The sequence below is a fragment of the Triturus cristatus genome, chromosome 4_2 (genome assembly GCF_964204655.1).
Source record: "Triturus cristatus chromosome 4_2, aTriCri1.1, whole genome shotgun sequence".
In the NCBI taxonomy this organism is placed as follows: Eukaryota; Metazoa; Chordata; class Amphibia; order Caudata; family Salamandridae; genus Triturus; species Triturus cristatus.
The window spans coordinates 983,564,568-983,588,042 of record NC_140586.1 but is presented as its reverse complement, the minus strand read 5'-3'; the positions used below and the strand labels follow the sequence as shown (position 1 = coordinate 983,588,042).

The window sequence follows — 23,475 nt, the reverse complement described above, 5'->3', positions numbered from 1 at the left end:
TAACTATTACACACGAGAATCTCAGACTCTGGTAGGAAGTTATTTGTTTAAGGGATTTCGTTCTTATGTTAGTTTCTGTTAGCTCTTCATGTCATTGATAAGAGCCTTGATTTATGGTGCACTAATCGTCACACTCGAATAACTCTGGCTGAAAGATTTTGGTTTACGAAGTATTCGAGAGGAAACAGGGCTTGTTTAAAGAGATGCCCTGCGTTATAGATATTTACTTCAGCTGACTGAACACAGCTGAAAAGAGATACTTGTATTTCCCAATGATTAACGCGACGTGTTGAAAGGTCACGTCCGCGTTCAGGAGAAACTAATTAGTTCTGACAGAATTGCCTAACGAAAGCCTCTGAGAATACACCAACGGTTTAGAGGGGAATTGAAGAAGCAGTTTTTAATACTTTTATTTCACCTCTAACCTTCCGGTTATATTTTGAAACTATGGTATTAGCTCTCCACAAAATATTTATTTTTTACGTGACAAGAACCAAACAGTTCACTGACCTTGACTCTAGGAATATTACCCACCACCGAATCTAAACCCGGTGTGCACGCAAACTACCCTGACTGACTTCCACAACGCCCATGTAAATTCGTTGCTCTTCCTTTAAGTACTTCGGTGAAGTGCACAGTGGAATCTTGGAGCGCGCTTCACCAGAGTGTGATTAACCTAAATGACTAGACTGCTACACAGCGATATGCTGCAGCAGTGTTGGAATGTTGGTGGACATGTTGGAATTTCTATGATGCCAACTTGCTCTCCAACTCCAGGGATCGAATGCTTTTTGATGGTTTTGTGAGGGGGAAATGGTGGCAAGAGTTAAGTAAAGAGGAAACCTACCGTGAGTCCTGACAGTACCCCCTCTCAATGGGGTTTCCTCCAATCGTGGTTTGGCAGGGAATTTAGCATGGAAGGCTCTGCTTAATCGAGGGGCATGAACATTGGTACTTTTTTCCCATGAACGCTCATCAGGCCCATAACCCTTCCAATCAATGAGGTAAAAAAGTTTGTTTTGAATCTTTGTTTAATCTAGGATTCGTTTCACCTCGTACTCCACCTCACCATCAAGAATCAGAGGATCAGAAGGGGGAGTACTCCGCAAACCTGGTTGTACTGGTTTAAGGAGAGAGATGTGAAAGGTTGGATGAATCATAGTTGTGTCAGGTAGTGATAGTCAGTAAGTTACTGGGTTAATGACCTTCTCCACTGGATCGGGGCCCATGAAACGGGGTTGGAATTTACGGGAGCCTTTGAGTCTGAGATTTGTTGTCCCCTACCTGAAGATGAGGTTCTTTTTTACGCTTCCAATCAGCAAAGTGTTTGTACCGATCTTTAGCGACTGACAAATTCTGAGTTGTAGTTTGGTGGATTTTAGCTAATTGTCGGGCAATGTCTTGAACAACAGTGTAGGAGAGTAGGATCTGCATTTCCTGACTTCTTGACGGCCATTGTGAGTCCCCAGCAGAGCTGAGGCGAGTGGACCCCACAAGTGATGAGGAACAGCAATACCCGGATACCGTGCACTATTTTCAAGTGCAATCCCTTCACGATGTTCTACGAACTTGTGCATTGGACCACGTGTGGTCCAAGCCTCCAGCAGGATTTCCACCGAAGATCAAGAGGCCTACTTCGTCCCGAGTGACTGTGGGCTCCTGTGAAGTGAATCCTCACGAGGCGTCTTCGCGATCCCTTGCCCGTTGGCTTGAGGGTCTCGTGAAGACTTCCTCATCGAACCAAAGGGCTCCCCTGGTTGCTCCAGACCTGCCCTGACTTACCCTTGCTGGGTGAGTCCCTCAGACCTTGCTGGTCTGCACCGCTGACTTTCTTCACATTCCACGAGACTTGCTGTTGCCAAGGCTTGTTGGCTCCAATCTGGTTGCCGACACCTCAGTAAGCTGCAGACATTGTGGGACACTCCGAATCCAGCTCCTGGTTGTCGTCGACGCCTCCTGGACCTCGTGGCTGAAGAGTCAAGACACCCGTGATCACCTGAAATCACCCGACGACTGTGGGCATCCATCTTCCTGGGCCTGGGTCACTGGCAAGTGACTTTGAATACTGTCTCCTCTGCTTTCAGGTCTTCTTTCTTCAGAATCCATCCTTGGATTCCACCGGACACTTCTCCTGTCTTCACAAGCAGCAAGTCTTCTTTGGCTCCCATTGAAAACGACGCCGCGACCCGGCACCAAAAGATACCTATGCACCCGGCTTCCCTGGGTGAGGTAACTCGTGCACTCCGATGCTCCTGTGTGTGTTGGCTCTAGAACGACTTACTCTGTAAGTGACTTGCTTGTAGACTCTCCCAAAGTACCCTTGAACTTTAAAATTCCAACCGCGACTTGCTCCATTGAAGTCTATTGGGATCCGCGGCTGTGTTCTCACACTGCATGCGTCTCCCGTGGGTCTTTTACTTACCTGCCTTGGGTGGATTAGTGAGGCCCCAGCGCTTCTGAAGACCTAAGGCCTTCTCCTTTCTCAAGTCGTTCTTCTTATACCTCTTTTTTAGTATATGGTCTGGTACGCCCCTAGGGCCCCAGCCATATAAGTGCTTAATTGTTGTGAAACATTGATTTGTGCATATATTCCTGACTTCTAATCTCATAAAGAGATTAGTAGAGTGTGTCTAGAAATAAATACATGTTCGAGGCAAATGAGCTGCAGATCACACACTTAGGATAGTAGATCGCCATCTGGTGTTGGGCTCGGATGCTTGCAGGTTGTTGTTGTCTTCGGAAGAAGTCTTTGGTCACGAGATAGGTGACTCCTCCCTTGGACTACAGTGCGCATGGGCATCAACTCCATCCTTAGATTGTTTTTTTCCGCCATTGGGTTCGGATGCAACTTTTCCGCTCTGGTTGGAAATCTCAATTCCAAGCTTTTCGAAGCGAAAAACTTCCACAAAACCATCGAAGCACCTTCACTCGACATCGATTTCATTGGCTCGATTCCGGACGTCGACGCGGGCCGCTGGGCCTATCCACGCCGTGAGGCCTACGGCTCATGGAAAGGGGTGAGGGGTTAATCAAATGCCAGTTTTGTCTGATAATCTTTTTGAAGTGGTTAGTCTTTGAACAAAATGTGGAGACGCATACCCTGCGTTCTAACTTGTCATTTGCTGTTTTTTTTCCCACAAAGGTCTCTCTCGGAGTCCACCAGGCACGTTTCATCGTATTTTTCAGCAATTTGTTTGGGTATCCGCGTTCCTTTAATTTGTGCACAAGAATTACTGCATTCGGGAAATAATCACTTTTACCTGAGCAATTCCGTCTTATCTGATGAAATTGGCCCTAAGTCAAATTGTCAAGTAAATTGAGTGGATGATGACTAGTATAATGCAGGGCATTGTTCCTAACCGTTGATTTGGTAAACAATGTAGTTCATAATCGGCCATTATCGCCAAAGACCGCTACATCCAAAAATGTTATAGATAACTGGCTACTGGACACACAGAATTATATATCTACTCATCTGGCATTCAACCTTTCAATAAACAAATTTAAGATATTAATGGAAAAAATGTCATCAATAAACCAAAACCATTTTTGGATATGATGCACAAATGGATTGTTATCATAGATAAACTTCTCCTCAAATTTGGCCATGAATAACACAGCCAGCTCTGAGGCAACGGGACAACCCATCGCTGTCCCTTTGATTGCCTCTCCATGGGCAGCTCGCTTATGTGACAGTGTCTGCATGAAGACACGTTGAGATGTCTGCCCTAGTAGTAATGGCGGAAGGTCGAGTAGTCGCGGTGGGAGGATCTCCTTCTTGGGTCTGAGGTGCTGGTGTTATCTATGACGGTAGAGTCAGCAGTGTTTGTCGGCATCTTCCCCTCTGCGGTCTCCGAATCAGCTTTTTTATTTAGCAGTTGACACAGGCAAGTGAGACACACCCTCTACACAGACGTACTCAGTCAGGAGACTGGGGGACCCTGGACACTTCACAGGACTTCTCGGCACTGCCACATTCCTCTGTTCCTTCTGGGGGGTTCCTCACAACGGGCTCTTCTGCTGGTCCTCCTCAAAGGGTAGACAGACTTCTGCCAGACAAGGCTCTCTCCTCTTCCCTCTTATCAGACAGGCAGCTCACAGGGCCACTGCACAGGGCAATAGTTTCATCGTGGAAGACTTGTAGAAACCAGGCAATGTGCCCTCGCCTACGGGGGAGTCACTATCAGTGATACTTATCTTGAAACATCGGCTCTTTGTGTCGGGCAGTGAAGCAACTTGAGTTACAACAAAACCAACATGTTTGCGACCCACTTTTCTCTGGTATTTTCAGACCCTGAATGCTTATTCCCTGTCTGGGTTTACTGGTTTCCCTGGTTGAATTTCATCGTCCATTTTCTTCTGCCGCACAAACAAGGACTTTGTGCAGGGTGATTGCTGCTCACGGCAGGTAGTGATGATGCTGCCTCCACGCGGGAATACTTACAACATGAGCACAGTGATTGTGAACCTTCTAAAAGGCGGTCCTGACTCCATCCCTCCACCCTTGTGTCCAAAGTAACACCCTTCTCGTCTGGATTGCTGACAATATTGCCCATCTTGTGCCATGTTAGATGATAGGCAATCGAACATGGATGCATCTGGTAACAATATGCATACACATGTGTAAACAGTATAGATCCCTGCTACCTTATATTATAAATACACGTCTCGAAATTCAAACGGGGATGCCAATGCAGGGTCTGCTCATGACACCTGAATGGAACTTTCCTCAGTGCCCTGTAGGCATCGCGGCCACCCTCTGACAGGTGGTTCCGGGTGTTAAACAGCACAAACCTCTTCACTTGATTCCAATTTGTTGTTACTAGTGTTCCTAACAGTGAGCATCCATTTCATAGATTGTTCCAGGGCCTTGCCAATGGATTATTTTGGATCTCGTAATTCCCAAGGGCGTTCTTGAGTCTTTTTATTCATGATATGTACTATTATTTGATCTCTGATCATTTTGTCGCACATTTCGCCAAAATTGCAGTGTAAGCGTAAAGACCTCAAAGCAGTTAAAAACTCATCAAATGATTCAGTCTCATTTGGTATTCGCGTGTAGTATTCAAAACAATTGAGGGCTATGTTGGTGACAGGTTTGAATCTTTGTTCCATCCTTTGTAATGCTTCTTTGTATACATTAGTTCCTTCACCTTCCCCTTCAGTGGGAGGAATTTGGGGTAAAGCTCTAAAAACAACTTGACCCTCGGAACCCAAGCAATGTCATAAAATGCTTTTTTTTCTTTCTGCACCCATGCGCTCCCCATCAATGGCTGTCATATAATTAAGAAAACCTTCTTTCCAACGTCTCCAAGGGATGGGGGATCCCCTTTGTTTTGTAAGAATTTGTCAGGGGGATCAAATTGCATGGTGTTGGTGTGAGGAAAGGGTGCACCCAGGATGGCTAACCCATAGAAATGATTATATACTCAAAAATGAAGAAGAGCGAAATGGAACAATTATGGCAAAGGAATGTCAGTCAAGTGCAAAGTGTGCTGAAAAGTAAGGATGTAACCCTTTGTGCAATGTCTCGAAACAGTAGATAACCCTAAAACTCTAAAACTAAATTGTTCCAGTCATTGCCATCAGCGCTGAGCAAGTGCGCGTCTATAAACAAAAACTTACTTGAATTCAGAGTTTGTTCCAGCAACAGACGCGTCGGGAAAACTTTCTGTGACCGAGTTGCTATGGAAACAGGGAGAGGAGCAAAATGGCCGCCACGCAGCATGTTACGTCATGCGTAGCGTAATGACATGCCTCCTTAGATACTTTATCCAGGGAGCGTGAAGGAGAAGTCTGGAATCTGTGTCAGACTTCTATCAATCAATCATTGGCATTTGTAAAGCGCGCTACTCACCCGGAAGGGTCTCAAGGCGCTGGGGGGGGGGCCTAATGCTCGAACAGCCAGGTCTTGAGCTGCCTTCTGAAGGAGAGGTGGTCCTGTGTAGAGCGAAGATGGCTGGGAAGAGAGTTCCAGGTCTTTGCTGCAAGGTAGGAGAATGACTTGCCTCCGGCGGTGGCTCTGCGGATGCGGCGGACGGCTGCCAGGGCTTGTCCGGTCGATCGTAGGTTGCGAATGGGTATGTAGAAGGAGACGCGGTGGTTGATGAGCTTGGGGCCTTGGTTGTGAAGGGCTTTGTGTGCGTGGGTGAGGAGTCTGAATGTGATTCTTTTGCTTACTGGGAGCCAGTGAAGCTTTTTCAGATGGCCGGAGATGTGGTGGTGGCGCGGGACGTCCAGGATGAGGCGTGCGGCTGCGTTCTGGATACGTTGGAGTTTCTTCTGTATTTTGATCGTGGTGCCTGCGTAGAGGGTGTTGCCGTAGTCCAGGCGGCTGGTGACGAGGGCGTGGGTGACGGTTTTCCTGGTGTCGGTGGGGATCCAGCGGAAGATCTTGCGGAGCATGCGTAGGGTGTTGAAGCATGACTTGTCTGGTCATGGAGAGGGAGGAGTCCAGGATGAAGCCGAGGTTGCGGGCCGCTCTCACCTGCTTTGCAAAAGAGAACTGGTGAGTGTTGTATTTTTAAATATGTCCACTGTAGGCGCGTTAGTGTTTGAGCGGTCCTGGCTCCAAAACAAGGAAAGTAAAGAAACGGTGGAAAGCTCACAATTCCAAGGAGTTTAATCACTTTGACCACTGGTTCTCAGCTGAGGTTTTCTGCAGTTTTAGCTGGTTTGACACGTTTAAAGTTTGAGTACTCTTAGCTCCAATCCACCGAAACGGATGAAAATGTGGAAAAATCACAGATCCACAAGGGTTGATCCTTTGAACTTCTGGTTTTCGGCTGAGGTTTTGTGTAGTTTACAGCAGACTTAAATTGCATATGAAATTGGTGAAGGGATCCAAACCGTACTCCGGGGTTCAGGAACACTCACTCCTGTGCTGCTAGATATGTTGGTGGGCGTTCCTCTCCTTAGCTCGTCGCCAAATTGTAATAAATGAAGGTTTAATGTTGTTTATTCAGCAGGATGCAGCACAGCAACAAAGTGCAGCCGGTCAGCAACTGACCTGAGTGCCTAGCTGCCAACAAAGGTTTTAAAAGGAATTGGAATGTGCATTATAAAATGCATGAACATTAAAGGGAGAGGATGATAACACAGTGAGAAGATGCAAATGGAACAGTAGCCTCTAAAGTTGTTTTTTTTAACATCATTTGCTAGATGTATTAAGCATATTTATAAGTGCCTTCCCACCAATACTTTCACGTAAGAAGGTTGAGACCTTTTCTTTTAGCCGTGGAGCAAAAGCTGCTTGTTGTAGGGGACTACTGTCCCCACAACCAGTCCATGACACTACTAACTAGAGTAGTCAGTTTCCAGTAACGTGTCCCTGAACACCTACTAGCTCTTCCTTCTATGTTTGTGCTCTGAGCCCCTCCTTCTCCCCTCGGACCCACCAAGGAAGTTTGGTCTGTGTGTAAAGGCGCTTTCGTGTACTGGATTCATGTGAGGTGCAGAGCCCATTTCAGGTGTCTCCGTTGTATCTACGTAGCCTCTAAAGTTGTGTGCTGTTCCATAACGTTAGTGACAATCTGCATCCTCTCCTCTCACTGCATGCCCCGTCGCTGCTTTATAGAGTCACTCCTCGTACTGAAATTCTTTGTAAAGCAGATGACCCTTGTAGGGAAGATTATAATCTCTCTGACACCACTTGGTACGTAATATCCCATACCTGGCTCAAAAAACCCAAACTGACTCTGCATGATTCACTATATGGTAATACTTCCTTGAAATGTGCTCATTTTGCCCATGGTTGAGTCCATATGAAGCTAGTCTTTGCCCTCCCACCCTCTTGCCCACACAGTACCCTGGATCCCGCCAGCTATTACATGCTCACCTGTCAAGAGAACGTACAGACAGAATAGAACTTTTCCTGCTGGTGGACACTGATCACTTTCTGTTAGTAACTCCACTGCGTGCAATCCCATTGGTGCCTGGTCTGTGTTATTGCATTGTTTGCAACAATCCTAGTGCCTGGCCTGTGTTATTGCATTGTTTACATCAATCCTAGTGCCTGGCCTGTGTTATTGCATTGTTTGCATCAACCCTAGTGCCTGGCCTGCGTTATTGCATTGTTTCATCAATCCTAGTGGCTCGCCTGTGTTATTGCATTGTTTGCGTCAATTCTAGTGCCTGGTCTGTGTTATTGAATTGTATACATCAGATTCTCCTAGTGCCTGGCCTGTGTTATTGCATTGTTTGGATAAGATTCTCCTAGTGCCTGGTCCGTGTTATTGCATTGTTTGCGTCAGTTTCTCCGAGTGTCTGGCCTATGTTTTTGCATTTTTGTTTTTTATCAGAGTTTGGTATAGCGCAAACTTGACCCGAAGGTATCGGGTATCAGAGCGCTTTACACAAGCACCAGTTGCGTTACATGAGGACACATTAATTTTTGTTAGGCATGGGGAGATTAAGTGATTTGCCCAGGATCACAGTATGTTGCGCGTCCTTGCCGAGACTCGAACCTGGTTCCCCAGATTTTCGGTCGACCGCGCTAGCCATTAGGCCAACTCCTCTCCCCAGTGTATTGCATTGTTGCATTGCATTGTTTGCTTCAGATTCTTCTAGTGCCTGACCTGTTTTATTGCATTGCTTGCATAAGATTCTTCTAGTGCCCGACCTGTGTTATTGCATTGTATGCGCTGCTCTTGGTATGTTATTATTCTAATAGTTGCAGCTTTTCTAACAAACATGGTACCCTTTATCCCAATCAAGTGCATCTGACTGCAAGGACACTGCACTCTCCCTGCAGTAGCAATCTACCTCCTATTTATGTAGCAACAGACAGCACAGCATGTCTGCCAGAGATGTCGTAGGGTCAGAAACAGTGCATAGGTAAGTAGGTATGATGGAAAACAAATTGTTGAGTAAGATTTTAAACGAAGAAGCTGCTGTGATAGACGGCAAAACATCCATGTCGAAACATCAGCAGTAGGACAATGGTACATGGAATGATATTGGTCGATTTGTTTACACTTCTGTGCAGTGCGTGTCACGTATTGTTCTTTTCTTCCACTCTCATGAGATGGTTTTACAAGGCAACTCTCAGCTCACTGAGTGTGGAGCTTCCACGAATCCCAGAGACGCGCCGTTCCAAAGACGGTAACAGAGAAGGTTGAAAGATCTGAGTCTTGATACTGGCAGGTGGACGGGTGATCCTTGAGGGGGTGTAGTTGGTCTGTGTGTTGCCACGGCTGTCCAGGGGGTGTAAGAAAATGTCAGCAATTTGTGGAAGGCTCTCTTTTGGGTGAGAACCACCCAGCTTCATGCAATACGGACTTGAGGGTTTGTGTCTGCGCAGGATGAGTTACATTCTGATAGCAAAATGGAGGACCTTGTCCAAAGGGGATTGATGTGACCAAGGATTAACATCTTCAGTTACGGCAGATAAAGAAAGTCCATGTACCTCGAGGTTCTTTAAAAGCTTTCTGCACTCTGCTGGTGCAGGCAGGATGTTTATTCTCTAGTTGGCATTTGTCAGGGGATGTTCAGATACTGGGAGTCTTGTAGTGTGTGCTGGATGTGGTAGAACTGTCTTAATGTTCTACGGAGCTCAGAAAATCCAGACTCTCCTTCATCTCAGAGCTCCAGTTCTTGGTTTGACCAGTTTAGCTGCAATAAAGAAGATGACCTAGACCAGTTCTACCTCTCCCGACCTTTGAACTGATCATTGAGGAAAGAAACCCTTGTCTGGAAGGAAGATCTTCACAAGGCACAGCTGATAGAAGTCCATCCTGGAAGGAAGATCTGCACAAGGCACAGCTGATAGAAGTCCTGCCTGGAAGGAAGATCTGCACAAGGCACAGCTGATAGAAGTCCTGCCTGGAATGAAGATCTGCACAAGGTGTAGCTGACAAACGTCCTGTCTGGAAGGAAGATCTGCACAAGGCACAGCTGACAGATGTCCTGCCTGGAAGGAAGATGAAATGAAGTTTAGATTTGTAGAGCGCTCTACTACCCAAAGGTGTCTAGGTGCTGGATACTCAGATGAAGAAGAAGGAAAACAAGCCAAAAGATAGAATGAACTGGAAGATTCAGTCAAGAAGCGCTTCTGGTTGGAAAGGCAGGTTTTTAATGATTTATGGAACAAGAGCAGGTCTGATGTTTTTCTTGAGATCAGGTGGTCTAGAATTCCACAGCCTAGCTGTGCAGGCTACAAAGCTTCTGCCTCCCCATGGACCTCTGAACTTTAGTATAATGAGATTGGATGTATAAAATATGGGCAGTGATCTTTTAGTGACGTACCACTGGAATCGTTGACAAAGGTATTCTGGACTGGAGTTATGCAGTGCCTTGAATGCAATGCATGAAGATTTAAACTCAATCCTTTTTTTATAGGAAGCCAGTGAAGTAAAGAAAGAACTTGAGAAACTGATTGTCGTTTGGGTATTGCCATAAGCAGCAGAGTGGCTGCATTTTGGACGACCTGAACTTTATTTTAGAATCTCTTCTGAATGTTGGTGAATAAATACACTATAATAATCTATTTTAGCAAGAATAAATGCAGAGATCAGAGATTTCCGTGAGTCAGATGGGATAAAGGTAAAGATTTTCCTGGGGATTTAGAGTACGAAAAAACAGGAGGAAGTGATGAAATGTACGTGTCCATCAAAAGAGTTTGTTGTCAAAGTATACACCAAGATTTTTGATTCTGGTAATCGGGGTAGGGAGCACCCCAACTCCTGTGGCCACCAGGTGGCGGACCAGAACAATATGTTCCTGCCCAAAAGCAGAACCTGGATTTTACCCTCTCTATCTGTATCAAGGCACTGCTGTAGGAGATTAGGATCTACTTCACATGGGTACTTAAAAATCCTGAAGGCAGAGTGCTTGGTTTTTGTGTGAGAGGGTGCCCCTGCATGAGCAGAGCCCCTCTACAGCGTTCGGATACCTCCTCCGATGCTGTTTGTGGTGCAGCCTGACCATATACTCTTAAGTGCATTATAACCTCGCGGTAAATGCTAACTTTGGACTGGTTGCACGAAAACATGTCGTGTTTAGTTTCAAACACTCTGGAATACTTCCCCCCTGCCAGTTCTGGCAGTGGGGGTAGCATTCCACCCTTCTAGAGGGAGAGACATGTTCACACTGGTCTACCCGGTAAAGACTTTCTACAGCCCTGGCATCACACAATGGATGCCACTGCCACAGACACGGGTCTGGCCTCCTGCTGCTGACCGAAACTCCGGCAGGAGAGGCCAAACAATAGGTTTCCTGTCCCAGGGAGGTGTAACCACCTCCCCAGACAGGCAGATGTGTATTGGGGCTGGGCGGGAGCACTCTCTGGTGCTTTGAAGTCCTGCACTGGGGGCACACTTGGTGTCCCTGTGCATAGTCCAGTTCAAACCGGTTGCAGGGGCTACCTGCCCCTGCTCTGGTGTGAAACTGGACAAAAGAAATGGGTGTAACCACCCCTCTTTCCAAACCCTCCCATAGGTGGGTCCCTAGAGTATGTCCAACCCTCAAACTTTGTATAAGTATGGGAACCCAATCCTTGTGACTTTAGATTACCCTGGACGAAACTCTGCAACATATATCCTGGATCTTCAACGTTCTACTTCAACTAGAAGACTGAAGAAATCTCCCTTGGGGTCAAGGAGTGACTCCCCTGCTTTGCAGGCACCAAAGAAGCAACTGTCCGGTCTGCAACTCTGAATCTTCCTCCGGACGCCGAAGTCTTCGCATCACCAGAGGTGGATTTTCAGACTTCCCTGAGGCTACCCTGAGTGCACAGCAAAGCTGAGGCCCGTGGCTATCGTGGGTGACGTGGAACCGTCTAGTGTCTATTCCAGTCGTGGTTCTTATACCACTTTTTTGGTATATGGTTTGGTACGCCCCTAGGGCCCAAACGTGTATTTGTGCTATTACTGATGATTGCTAACTTGTAAATTAAGTACTTCGAACTCCAGTCTCATAAAGAGACTAGAGGGGTATGTTTTATCTTAAATAAATATATTTTAAATATATACCTGGTGTGGTTGTCCTTTCATTTGGTCATTCAAGAGATTATAGACTGGTAAACCAAGCTTCTTTACATTCCTTCAAGACCTAGCCTGAAGGCTGCTCTCCATAGGTACCACTAGGATAGCTTTCAATAAAGGTTGTCTTTAACCTATTCACCATAAGGCGTTGTTCGGACTGATACACAGCAGTTCAGGCTGGACTGTCCCCAAGAGGCACAGGGTCAAGACTGATTTGCATATGGCCAGGTCTAAACTGGGGTGGCATGGTGAGCAAAAGAATGATGGTTTTAACCCAGATCTCTTGACTGGGGGTGAATGTTTTGATTTGTTCTGCATTCCGTCCATCAATTGTCTGTCTTTTGCTTTCTTGCCCTAAGTGCGCCAGGTATGCTCAGACGTGAGTCCTGGGCTCACTGTGCCACTGGAATCAAGCTATTCTGGCTGAAGAGGGGTGACTCCCCGAAACCGGTCCTAGGAGGCTTGTTTTCAGTCCAGGGAGGACCTGGCCTGGCAGTTAGGGCGGGACTGTTCCCATTGGGCACAGGGTTAAGACTGATTTGCATAAGGCTGGGTCCAAACTGGAATGGCATGGTGAGCAAAAAAATGATGGATTTAGGCCCAGATCTCTGTACTGGGGTGAATGCATGACATTGTTCTGCATTGTGTCCATCAATAGTTCTTTTTGCATTTTACAACCAGTTAAACATTGTGAATTCTCATTCCATTATGTTTCAATTTTTGTAATTTTAAATATCTTTACATCCAACAGAAAACAAGCCTTGAATGTATGAAATGACCATCAATAACGAAGCGAATGCTGTAAATGTTCAATAATAGCAGAAATAATGAGCTACAGTATTCAGGAAAACATCAGCGCAGTCGGCGACAGAGGAACCTGCACACAAACTGACAGATCCCGGATGAAGCATCAAGGGCAGTTCAGCGATTGTAAGAGGCTGAGCTGTGCACCTCCACGCCACAAGACGAAGAAATGACCTTAGGAAAATTAAGGCAACAACAATAACAAACCGCCTCCTGTATAAACAAGTGTCCAACACCAGCTTTGATCATGGGATCGGTGTGATGTGATTACCGCAGTGCTCTGTTTTATAATATGATGACAAACCATCATTCCGTGCTCTAGGTGAATTGTAAACTCTTTCTGGACAAACCACAGTAACCAGAGAAGAGCACAACAGAGCGGAGCCAGACAATTGACGGGTAAAGCAAAGAGGAGTTCTTATATCTCCAATACAACAGACTGTCCCAATTTGCACCGGCCAAAGGGAAGATACATCTTTACCCGCAAGCGTGCATAGCCATAATCCAATATAAAGACACAATCGCCTACAAAGACACCTTCTACTTATTAGGAGTGTGGCAAATGTTTGGTGGCTATTGGATTTTATTGTTAAAGCAGAAATTAAACGTGCAAAATACGGCACACATATAAAGTGTGTGAGAAAAACACGAGTGCTTTATCAGCCATGTTGGCCCATCAAGAAATACAGTCATGGGATGTAGACAAATATATACCCGACCCACAGACACTAACCAAGAAAGAAGAATCATACACATGCAGCAAGATCTTTAGTTTGTCATCACTACTCAAGCTTCATCAGCACACGTACACAGGACAAAAACCATTCAAGTGCAGTGAATGTGTAAAGAGCTTTAGTAGGTTATCAGAACTACAGAGACACCAGCGAACACACACAGGAGAAAAGCCATTCAAGTGCAGTGAATGTGTGAAGAGCTTTAGTCAGTTATCAATCCTCCAAACACATCAGCGAATACACACGGGAGATAAACCATTCAAGTGCAGTGAATGTGCAAAGTGCTTTAGTCAGTTATCACACCTACTAAGACACCAGCGAACACACACAGGGGAAAAACCATTCAACTGCAGTGAATGTGTGAAGAGCTTTAGTCAGTTAGCAGACCTAAAAAGTCATCAGCGAACACACACGTGGGAAAAACCTTATCATTGTTGTGAATGTGACAGTAGTTTTTACGGCTCTTCAGCATTAAGGTATCATCAGCGAACTCACACAGGAGAAAAACCATTCAAGTGCAATGAATGTGGGAAGAGCTTTAGTCAATTATCAGAGCTACAAAGACACCAGCGAACACACACAGGGGAAAAACCATTCAAGTGCAGTGAATGTGCAAAGTGTTTTAGTCAGTTATCACACCTTCAAAGTCATCAGCGAACACACACGGGGGAAAAACCATTCAAGTGCAGTGAATGTGCAAAGTGCTTTAGTGAGTTATCAAGCCTTCAAAGACATCAGCGAACACACACAGGGGAAAAGCCATTCAAGTGCAGTGAATGTGTGAAGAGCTTTAGTCAGTTATCAGAGCTACAAAGACACCAGCGAACACACACAGGGGAAAAACCATTCAAGTGCAGTGAATGTGCAAAGTGTTTTAGTCAGTTATCACACCTTCAAAGTCATCAGCGAACACACACGGGAGAAAAGCCATTTATATGCAGTGAATGTGTGAAGAGCTTTAGTCGATTAGAAAACCTGCAAAGACATCAGCGAACACACAGTTATTGTGAGAGGAATGAATTACGGAAAAATATAAAATTCAAATTATGTGGGATATTGAAACATCAGATGATAGAAGACCGGACTGGCAGTAAACAAGAAAAACAGATAACAGTATTTGCAGGATTATAAAAGTGTTTGTTTCCAGTGATTGTTCACTTCCGTACACATTGCAAAGTGACATGATGTACCCAGATACACAGTGGGAGACGAGCACAATGTGGACTAAAAGAAAATAAAGATTCTTGATTCTTATTTGGTGAAGAAGAGATACAAAGAAAAACATTCAATTGCATCTGATCACATTACCTGTAAAAGCAACACTGAAAAACACTGGAACTAACAACGGTACTTTCAGCTAACTTGTTGGATTAGTGATAAAACCTATAAACCCAACACACCCAGGGTGGACATGTTGTCAGAGCTCTGGAGATGGGAAACTTCATTGGTAAAATGTATGTATTACTATTGACAAATGCCACTGCAGTCTATGTAATGAACTAAAGCGAAGCGCAGGTGTTCAAGAAATAACCTATTTTTAGATATAAAAGAGCATATAACTTGTTTTAAGTAACGTTTGCTGCATCTTTTACAGACTATTATCGGTTGATGGATCAGCTCGTGCCTCGGGCCTTATAACAAAGTGTGACCCGTGGCTCCTCTCCGACTTGGCTCTCCCAATTCATTTTGTGCCTTGCCAAACTCTACTTTTTACCAGAATTGAGTCATTGTAGGCAGCAGACTCTGTTTGAAGAATGTGGTGAAATAGCGAAATCCCACATCAAAAGCTGATATGTGCCAGGACAATCAGTCGCACTCCCAGCAACTCGTCTTCCACACTTGATTGTCCCTTGTCCTCAAATGTTCTGAAGGATTTGTCGTATGAATGCCAGAAGTGGCAGTGACATTCATGAAGCTAAAGCTAACAGGAGTGTGTGGGAGATAGAGAGGGGGAGAGATAAAGAGAGCGAGAGAGACAAAGAAAGGGGGAGAAAAAGAGAGAAATGGAAGGAGGGGGAACGGCACGTTATTTGTACTCACCTAAAAATAGAAGAAGCAGCCGAATACATGTCAATGTGTGACATCACCAGAGAAACGGGCTGAATACCTGTGAATTTATAGATTTATTTTTAATACCTATAGACCCATGTCATGGAATAAACAGGGCACAAGTAAGGAAAATAGTGAAGGAGCCCCTTATCATATGCGAATCACAATGACGTCACATGTAGTGACGTCACAAGAAGTGATATCAGGCCCTTATAATCATTTTCACATGAAAGGTCGACGGCCTGTTTTAAAAAGAAAAAACAAGAAACAAAATAGTTTTTGGTTTCAGTTTTTATACATCATGTGTTTTTCCCACTATCAGTTTGTAACTATACTCGGAAATGACTGAAAGTGTCAATATTTTTAAACAGATATGTGGAACTTGGAAATTACAATTTTTGACAGTTTTCAGCGAATAAATAAACTGTGCTTTTAATTTGCGTTTGTTTCCTGACGTTGTTCTTGATCCAGCCCCTAAGCCCCAAAGTGTTTCACATTTACAGTGTTATAAGGAATAGAAGGGCTCATTTTGTCAAGTTCTCTGTTCCGCTCTTGCGCCGCTCACACAAATAAATAAAGGGGACGCTGCTGGTGGGACGGATAGTTACAAACACTCTGAGGCCTGTGTTTGCAGATGCAAGAAACAAAGTAACAATTCCCAGTCGCAGGCTAAGGAGCGAGGTGGAACTGAGTCCCTTTTCTAGGTAATAGTGGGGGGACCCCATCAAACTGTGGCTACCCCCAACTTGTGCCGTGCTGATAAAGCAATCGTGAATTTGAGTAATTTACGATGAATTGAAATGAGAGAAAGAGAAGAAGAGAGCGAGGTGCAGGATATATTAAAGAAAATGAAAAAAAGAGACACAAGACTTTACTCTGTTCTGTTCTGCACTTTACATAAACAAGTTGTGTTGCGCTTTGTGAAAACGCTGTCACCCCCCTTTGTATGTAAATGAGCTTCTGTGAGCTCCCATCTCTTCTAGCGCGGATGATAATGTGAGCACTGTAAGGTAATCACAAACAAATGCTATATTGAGAAATAATCATCTTCCAGGTCACACAGCTGTGGATATGTAGGTCTTTATTAGTTTTTTTATTTACTTTAATTTGCAGCAATTCTCCAGGTTACTTTTTCTCAGTATATCGCTTTATATCGCTCTTTACTCTCCATCAGTTAAACGTGGGGTTTGATGTAGGATTTGTTGTTAGTGTCCCTAGACCATGTCTCAAGCCCTTTGTCCTCGATTTGTCGGCATGTGTTTTGTCCACACACTGGTCTCGGATGGGCCTTCTCAAGGTAAAAGGCGCTGTAATAGGAATAATAAATCAGACATATTTGAAATTCTATCTAAACAAATGTGTGCCTTTCAGTTATCAGGCACCACCAGACTCACATCTACACATGTAATTGAGCAGCAGACTAAAGTGACTCCTCCCTGTATAAATATGCGCCATCAGTAATCGGGCTGATGGTTCCGCTGATGCGCACAGCAAATAAAGTTTCTGGGATTGCGCTCATTGGCCTAAATTTTATTTGCTGAAGTTTCATGCAGTTTCGCTGATGCGCACATCTTATATGGTGGATATTGCGCACTGTAAGCAGATCACTGAAGTTCACCCTTAAGTAGTAACTAGGTCAAACATACATAGTACATACATCATGCAAAATGTCACTGGCCCTCCCTTCTTGTTGACATCTCCAGGAGCTCCTCCTCTCTCGTGGCTGAAGTGGAAGAAGGTTTTCACACATTATGCTCATGTCTGTGGCACTTCCTTACGCGCAGAGAGGAAAGCCTCATGGTTAATGCATTGTTTGGGCTCTGAGGGACAAGAATTCTTTGAACACCATCCTGAGCTCTCCGATAGTGACTCTGCCACTCTTTTTTTTTAAATTATTAATATTTTTGTTAAGAATTTTGTTGGATACTGTTCTCCTACACACCGCTTTGTGCCTACCACCCTGGGGCCGGCAGCGTTGTCCCTTACATACGTTACTCAGCTAGTAAGCCAACAACCCAAGGGGCAGGCAGCGATCAGCGACCAAGGAATAAAATAACCATCAGAAATGCATAAAGAATTCAAAGAAAAACTACATAAACAATAACAAAACCCATGTAGCCTACGTCTTCCCGCATTGTCCTATTGTACTTAAAAAAGCATTAGAATGTTGCTTATGCATCAGAAAATATTATGAGAACGGCGTTTGTTAAACCTAGTAGTTTTCGCTAGGTCCACATTCCCTGTCTTCCATTGATGTTAGATAAAATAGAAGAAACTACCCATATCTGTCGCAGCACTACCCTTCTATAGGTCACCCTCTGATTAACATTGCCTAGGGGTGATTAACTAGTGTCCGCTTGCGCTGCGCCTTCTGGGTGTGCGTGTGTCGCGGTTCCCGTGTCTGAGGTTTTGGAAAGCAAATACGTCGTGTAGAGTCCCCAGAAATTCTTAGGTCTACTCGTGGGAGGCAGCAATTCGCTGAAATTTTCCGTTTGCGTGCTACAGTACAGCATGTCCTCTGACCACTGCGTTATTGTGGGCAAGGGACCCTTCAACCAGCACATTGCAACCCGCTGCTTCGCTATTAAAAGACCCATATCCACTAACCTGCGCACCGACTTGGCCAACGGTTTGGTATATCGGGTCCGGGGCCAATTCCATGTCCACAATTTTCCCCAGCTCCTGAAAAATAGATTGCCAATATGTATACACCCCCGGACACTGCCGCGCCAAATGAATAAAGTCTGCAGGTTGTGCTCTGCATCTGTCACAGGCCGATGTCTCTAACAACCCATACCTATGTAATCGCTCTGGTGTGTAGCACACTCTATTGATATACTTAAAGTGGATCAGCCTGTGTCTACCGTGTAAGGAGACACGTCGGGTGTTAGTGCAACAGTAGGTCCACATGACATCATCTATTTTCCGCTGCAAATCACGTTGCCAGGCTAGTCTAGATTTAGTGTACTGGTTGGTTCTATACGACATACCCAATTTATAAATGTTAGTGACCATTTTACGGGGCGACTTGGCCTTTATTATGTAAATGAGTTCCGGCACTGCAGGAGGCTCTAGTAGGTCATCTCCTAAGGTATCACGCAGTGCTCTCCGCACTCTGTAAAAATGGAACCTTTGTAGCAGGCTGCCAGGGGACTTTGGGTTCTCCACTTTTTCCCAGGATTTAATAATTTCCTCCTGAAACAAATCCCATGCCGCTGAGATATTCATTGATTTTAACGCCTGTATGACCCCCGACTCTTAATGAATACGAGATCTGCATCAAAACGCTGGACTCGCACTACCTCCCCAAAGTGAGTACTGTCCTTGAACTATATCACTTTGGGAGAAGAATGTAAAGTCAGGATGAGTCGGTCGAACAGTACATAACTATCTTGCACAAATTGTCTTCCACTTGCAATTTTGGTGCAGTTTAGAGGAGCGCTTAAGAGATCAGTTCATGTTGGGATGCGCCCTCGACAAAACGAGACACCCTGTGGCAAAAAGACATGCCATCGCTTCAAAGAAGTGCTGACCATAGCCAAAAGTCACGAGCATTCAAAAGCGTGTGTTGATATTATATGCAAAGACAGTTCAGGTTCAGGTGATAAAAAGGAGAACATTGATGTCAAGGTGATGGTAGATAGATTTGTTAAACCCAAATCGGACACCACTTTAAAGCCCTTTAACACCAAGAATTTTCAGGGGAAATGCTACAGGTGTGGCAACCCTGGCCATATGGCCAACTTTAAAGACTGCCCAGGCTGGAAGGCCATGTGCAAAACTTGTGAGAGAAAAGGTCACGTCTCAAAGAGTTGCAGAACGGGCTACGAACATAAAAAAGTCAGGGAAGTTGATCTTTATGAAGAAGATTTGGAAGGAATCAATATTCTCCCAGTCACAGGGAATGCTAGTGATGGCCCTCAGGAGCTAGTTTTGATTAATGATGCTCCCGTGAGCATGCTCTTCGACTCTGGAGCCAAGGTAAGACTAGTCCCCAAAACATTTAGTGAGCATAATCTGCAGGGCAAAGTCACCCTGTTGAAGCCATACATTAGACCAAAAGGTTAAGGTGGAGTGACTATTGAGTTGCCGGGTTATTTCTGGGGCACAATTGACTTCAAAGGGAGAGTCATCCCTGGTAAAATCTATGTCTCGATGAAGGGGGACTCGCTCATACGTTGGTTCCATCAACTTGATCTACATATCTTCCTTGATCCAGATGAGAATTGCTGCCTAAAAGAATTACCACCAGTTATGGTGGTTAGTAATGCTAATCGAGACTGTATCAAGGAATTCACTGAGGTCTTTGCTGGTGAACTGGGTTTGTCTAAAAAATTATGTACATTAGATAAAGGTCTAATCTAACGCTGTTCCAAAAACAGCTAAGGTCAGGAATGCACCTCTGTTAGTAAGGGAGAGCATGAAAGTTGAATTAGACAATCTCTTAGCCAAGTGCATCATTCAAGAAGTTGAAGCAATGGAGTGGGTCTCTCCTGTTGTTGTGACCCACAAGCCAGTGGGGAGGCCAGGCTCTGTGTTGGCTCGAGGGAGCTCAACAAAGCAGTTATTGTTGATCATTACCCTTTACCCAACATAACTAAAATGCTGTGTTCTCTTGAGGGGGCAAGGCATTTTTCTTCCTTGGACTTGACCTCCGCCTATCACCAGGCCGGGCTTCACTCCTCTTCAGAACATTCAGAACATTCACTCCTCTTCCCAGGACCTTACCTCCTGTGTAACACCCTTGGTACCTTTAGATTTCTAAGAATGCCTTTCGGACTGATTTCTGCAGCCTCAGTTTTCCAGAGGGCGATGGAGGGCATTCTTGGAGGCCTTCAGGGTGCCAAGGTGTACCCAGATGTTGTGCTCATCTTTGAGATGGATCTTGATGAGGAGGATGGGAGGCTGAGGTCAGTATTGAAGAAGTTACACAATGCTGACCTCACCCTTGGTGCTGACAAGTGCAAATTTGATGACAAAGAAATAGAGTACCTAGGGCATTTTGTGTCAGCTGCAGGCATCAAATCCAAAGCATCATTGGTAAACACCCTTTGTAATTTGCGCACCCCTTTAAACAAAGAAGAGTTTGTAAAGTTTCTGGGCATGGCTGAATTTTATCACAAGTTCGTTCCGAACTTTGCAGGGAAAACCTCTTGTTTGAGGTCTCTCCTCCAGAAGGAAAGCACATTTGTTTGCTCCAAGGGCTGTGAGGAAGAGTTTGAGTGCATTTACAAACATCTGAATGAAGCACCTTGTCTAGGAAGTTTTGACCCCACAAAGGAATCTTATCTCATGACTGATGCCAGCTCGAAGGGGTTAGGAGCAGGTCTTTTGTAGAAGGTTGATAGGGAGGATAAAGCCGTTCTTTTCGTCTCTAGGCCCTTGAGGGGCACTGAATGCAACTATTCTGTTGTGGAGAAAGAAGCTCTGTATGTTTTCTGGGCAGTGTGCAAGCTGAGAAAGTTTTTGTGGGGGAAAAGGTTCAGAATTCTTACTGACCACAAACCTCTTAAGGAGGTCTTCTCCAAGAAAGGCATTGTCTTTGTCTCCCATAGGATACGGAAGTGGGTTGTGGCTCTACAAGAATTTGACATCTAATTCTTACCTGGTTCCAATAATATCCTGGCAGACTGTCTGTCAAGACTCGGGGGTGAGGAGTGTGAAAGGACAGATGATGTTGAGTGGTTTAGAGGTGAAGAACTGGAGGAAGAACTTAATGTGTGTGTGATTAGTGAAGGGTTGATTTTTGAGAGTGAGTAGAGGGAACATCACATGAACATCACATTTAGACTTGCAGAAAGTCCTAACCATGGTCACAGGTGGTTGGTGTGAGAATAAAGACTGTGAAGAGGTTTGCAAAGGCTTTTGGCAAGTTAGGGAAGATCTGGCGGTGGGGAATGGTCTCCTCATGTGTGGTCGTAAGTTGGTTGCACCGCTTGCACTAAGGGATAAGCTAGTAAAGAGTGCTCACGCCTCCCACATGGGCATTTCCAAGACAAAGGAAAGGATCAGGGAAGCATATTGGTGGCCTGCCATGGATTTGCATGTAGAGAGGTTGGTGCGTGAATGCGCTGAATGTGCGTGTTGTGTCAGGATATTGAAGTGCAGAACGCAACCCATGGTTATTAGGGAACAGGCTACTGGTCCGTGGATGGACATTTCTATAGATATTTTGGGACCTGTGAAGTTGAAGACTCGGGATCGCTATTTGATCGTGTGTATTGATATGTTTTCCCGTTGGCCTGATATGAAGGTGGTTAATTCTGTTGAGTCTGGTGTAGTGATTGAGTTTCTAGAAGAGTTATTTCGAACATGAGGGTTTCCCGTTAACACTCTTGTCAGACAATGGCGTTCAGTTCACATCCTCAGTCATGGTAGAGTTTCTGAGTTCCAGGAGGATCAAGCATTTGTCAATGTTCTTAAAGAGACTCTGCAACAAGCTGTTGCCTGTGGTGAAAGTTGGGAGTTGGCCATGAGGAAGAAGATTTATAAGTTTAGGTTCACTTCTCATTCGTCCACTGGTGAAACTCCCTGTCGTTTATTTAAAGGAAGAGTCCCCAACATGGAGGTCACTCCGTTGTGGGTAGCGACCAAATGAACCTCAGTGGATGAAAAGGTGGGTGGTATGGAGGGCTGGAAAGAGAGAAAGAGGTGATGAAAAAAAGAAAGATCTTGTATGATAAAAGGAGGGCTGTGAAGAGAACAGTGGTCGACATTGGAGAGTGGGTTAAGATTAAGTCTCCCAGGAAAGGCGGAGGCAGATCCAAATTCAGTCTTCCGTTTAAGGTTATCAAGGTTTTCAAAAATGAAATAAAGACCTGTGATCATAGAATTTGGAATCTACGTCGAGTGGCAAAGTGCCAGGCTGGTGCTAGTTATGATACTAGCCCTGCAGCTGGTGGGCCGGATTCAGGCTCTGAGGTGGAAGAGCCTGTTGCACGAGAAAGGGGCGCTGGGCCACTTCGCTTGAAATGTATTCCCTGTCGTTTGCACGATTGTGTTTCTTAAAGTGAGCGCTTTCCCGTTTGCCTTGCACCCCAGTTTTCTCCTTGCCTATAAAATTGCTTTGTTGAGTTTTTTAAAGATCGTAACAGCATTCTCTATTATGTTCTTTGTATCCTTTGCATTCAGTGTTAAGTTTCCTTTTATTTTCTTCAAGTTTAGAATGTGTAAGGGGGAGAAGGTGTGACGTCGTGTGTCATAATATTCTGGAATGTGGGGGTGGTTGCTAGGCGGTGGGCTGGAATAGAGACATTTGTCAGTCGGTCTTAGCTTGATGATGGATGGGGTCTCTGTAGCTGTGATACTTAAATAAACCTTTCTTGACCACCCCGTATGATCTACTCTGCTTTATGAAGAAGGTTTGGAAGGAATCAATATTCTCCCAATCACAGGGAATGCTAGTGATGGCCTCAGCTTTCTGGAGGGACACACTTCCACAGACGTCCATGTGAAATCTAGCAGCGCACAACCCACTGAGCTTTCCTGCAGGTGTGGTACTCAATGGCAAAGGTTTATTGTCAGCCTCTCTCTTCTATCTGCAAAGCCTGACTGAGCCTTGCATAAGTCCAGAAAATGACGTAGCGCTGACAGGGAGATTTAGCCAGGAGCACGGTGTCAACTAGTAATGGAATGCAGGACTTACTTGTCTCTTCCTTCAAATAGTAAGCCCTCATGAACTGCCAAGATGAAGCGCCGACTGGAGACCAACCTTTTCTCTTAGAAATTCTCCCAGGAAAGAGAATTCAAAGCTGCTCTGGAATGCTCCTTGTAACCTGCAGGAAATGTCAGGTGGGAAGCGCAACAAGACGCTATTCCCCTGATGAAATTTATGTCACGGCGAGCGGGCAGCACAGAAACGCTGCCTTCTCCTCATGGATGACGGTTGAAGTGTGCGATATCCTAAA

At 45.0% G+C, this 23,475-nt stretch overlaps 1 protein-coding gene across 1 annotated transcript in view; it reads left to right on the top strand.

The window, feature by feature from the left end:
• Window positions 1-23,475, top strand: part of LOC146839210 (uncharacterized) — a 261,732-nt gene that overhangs the window by 17,077 nt on the left and 221,180 nt on the right. The window contains exons 3-5 of the mRNA XM_085600018.1: window positions 12,733-14,638; window positions 18,998-19,549; window positions 20,189-20,883. Of these exons, the coding sequence (XP_085456144.1) occupies window positions 13,451-14,638; window positions 18,998-19,549; window positions 20,189-20,883 (2,435 nt within the window). The 5' untranslated portion in view covers window positions 12,733-13,450. The remainder of the gene's footprint in view (window positions 1-12,732; window positions 14,639-18,997; window positions 19,550-20,188; window positions 20,884-23,475) is intronic.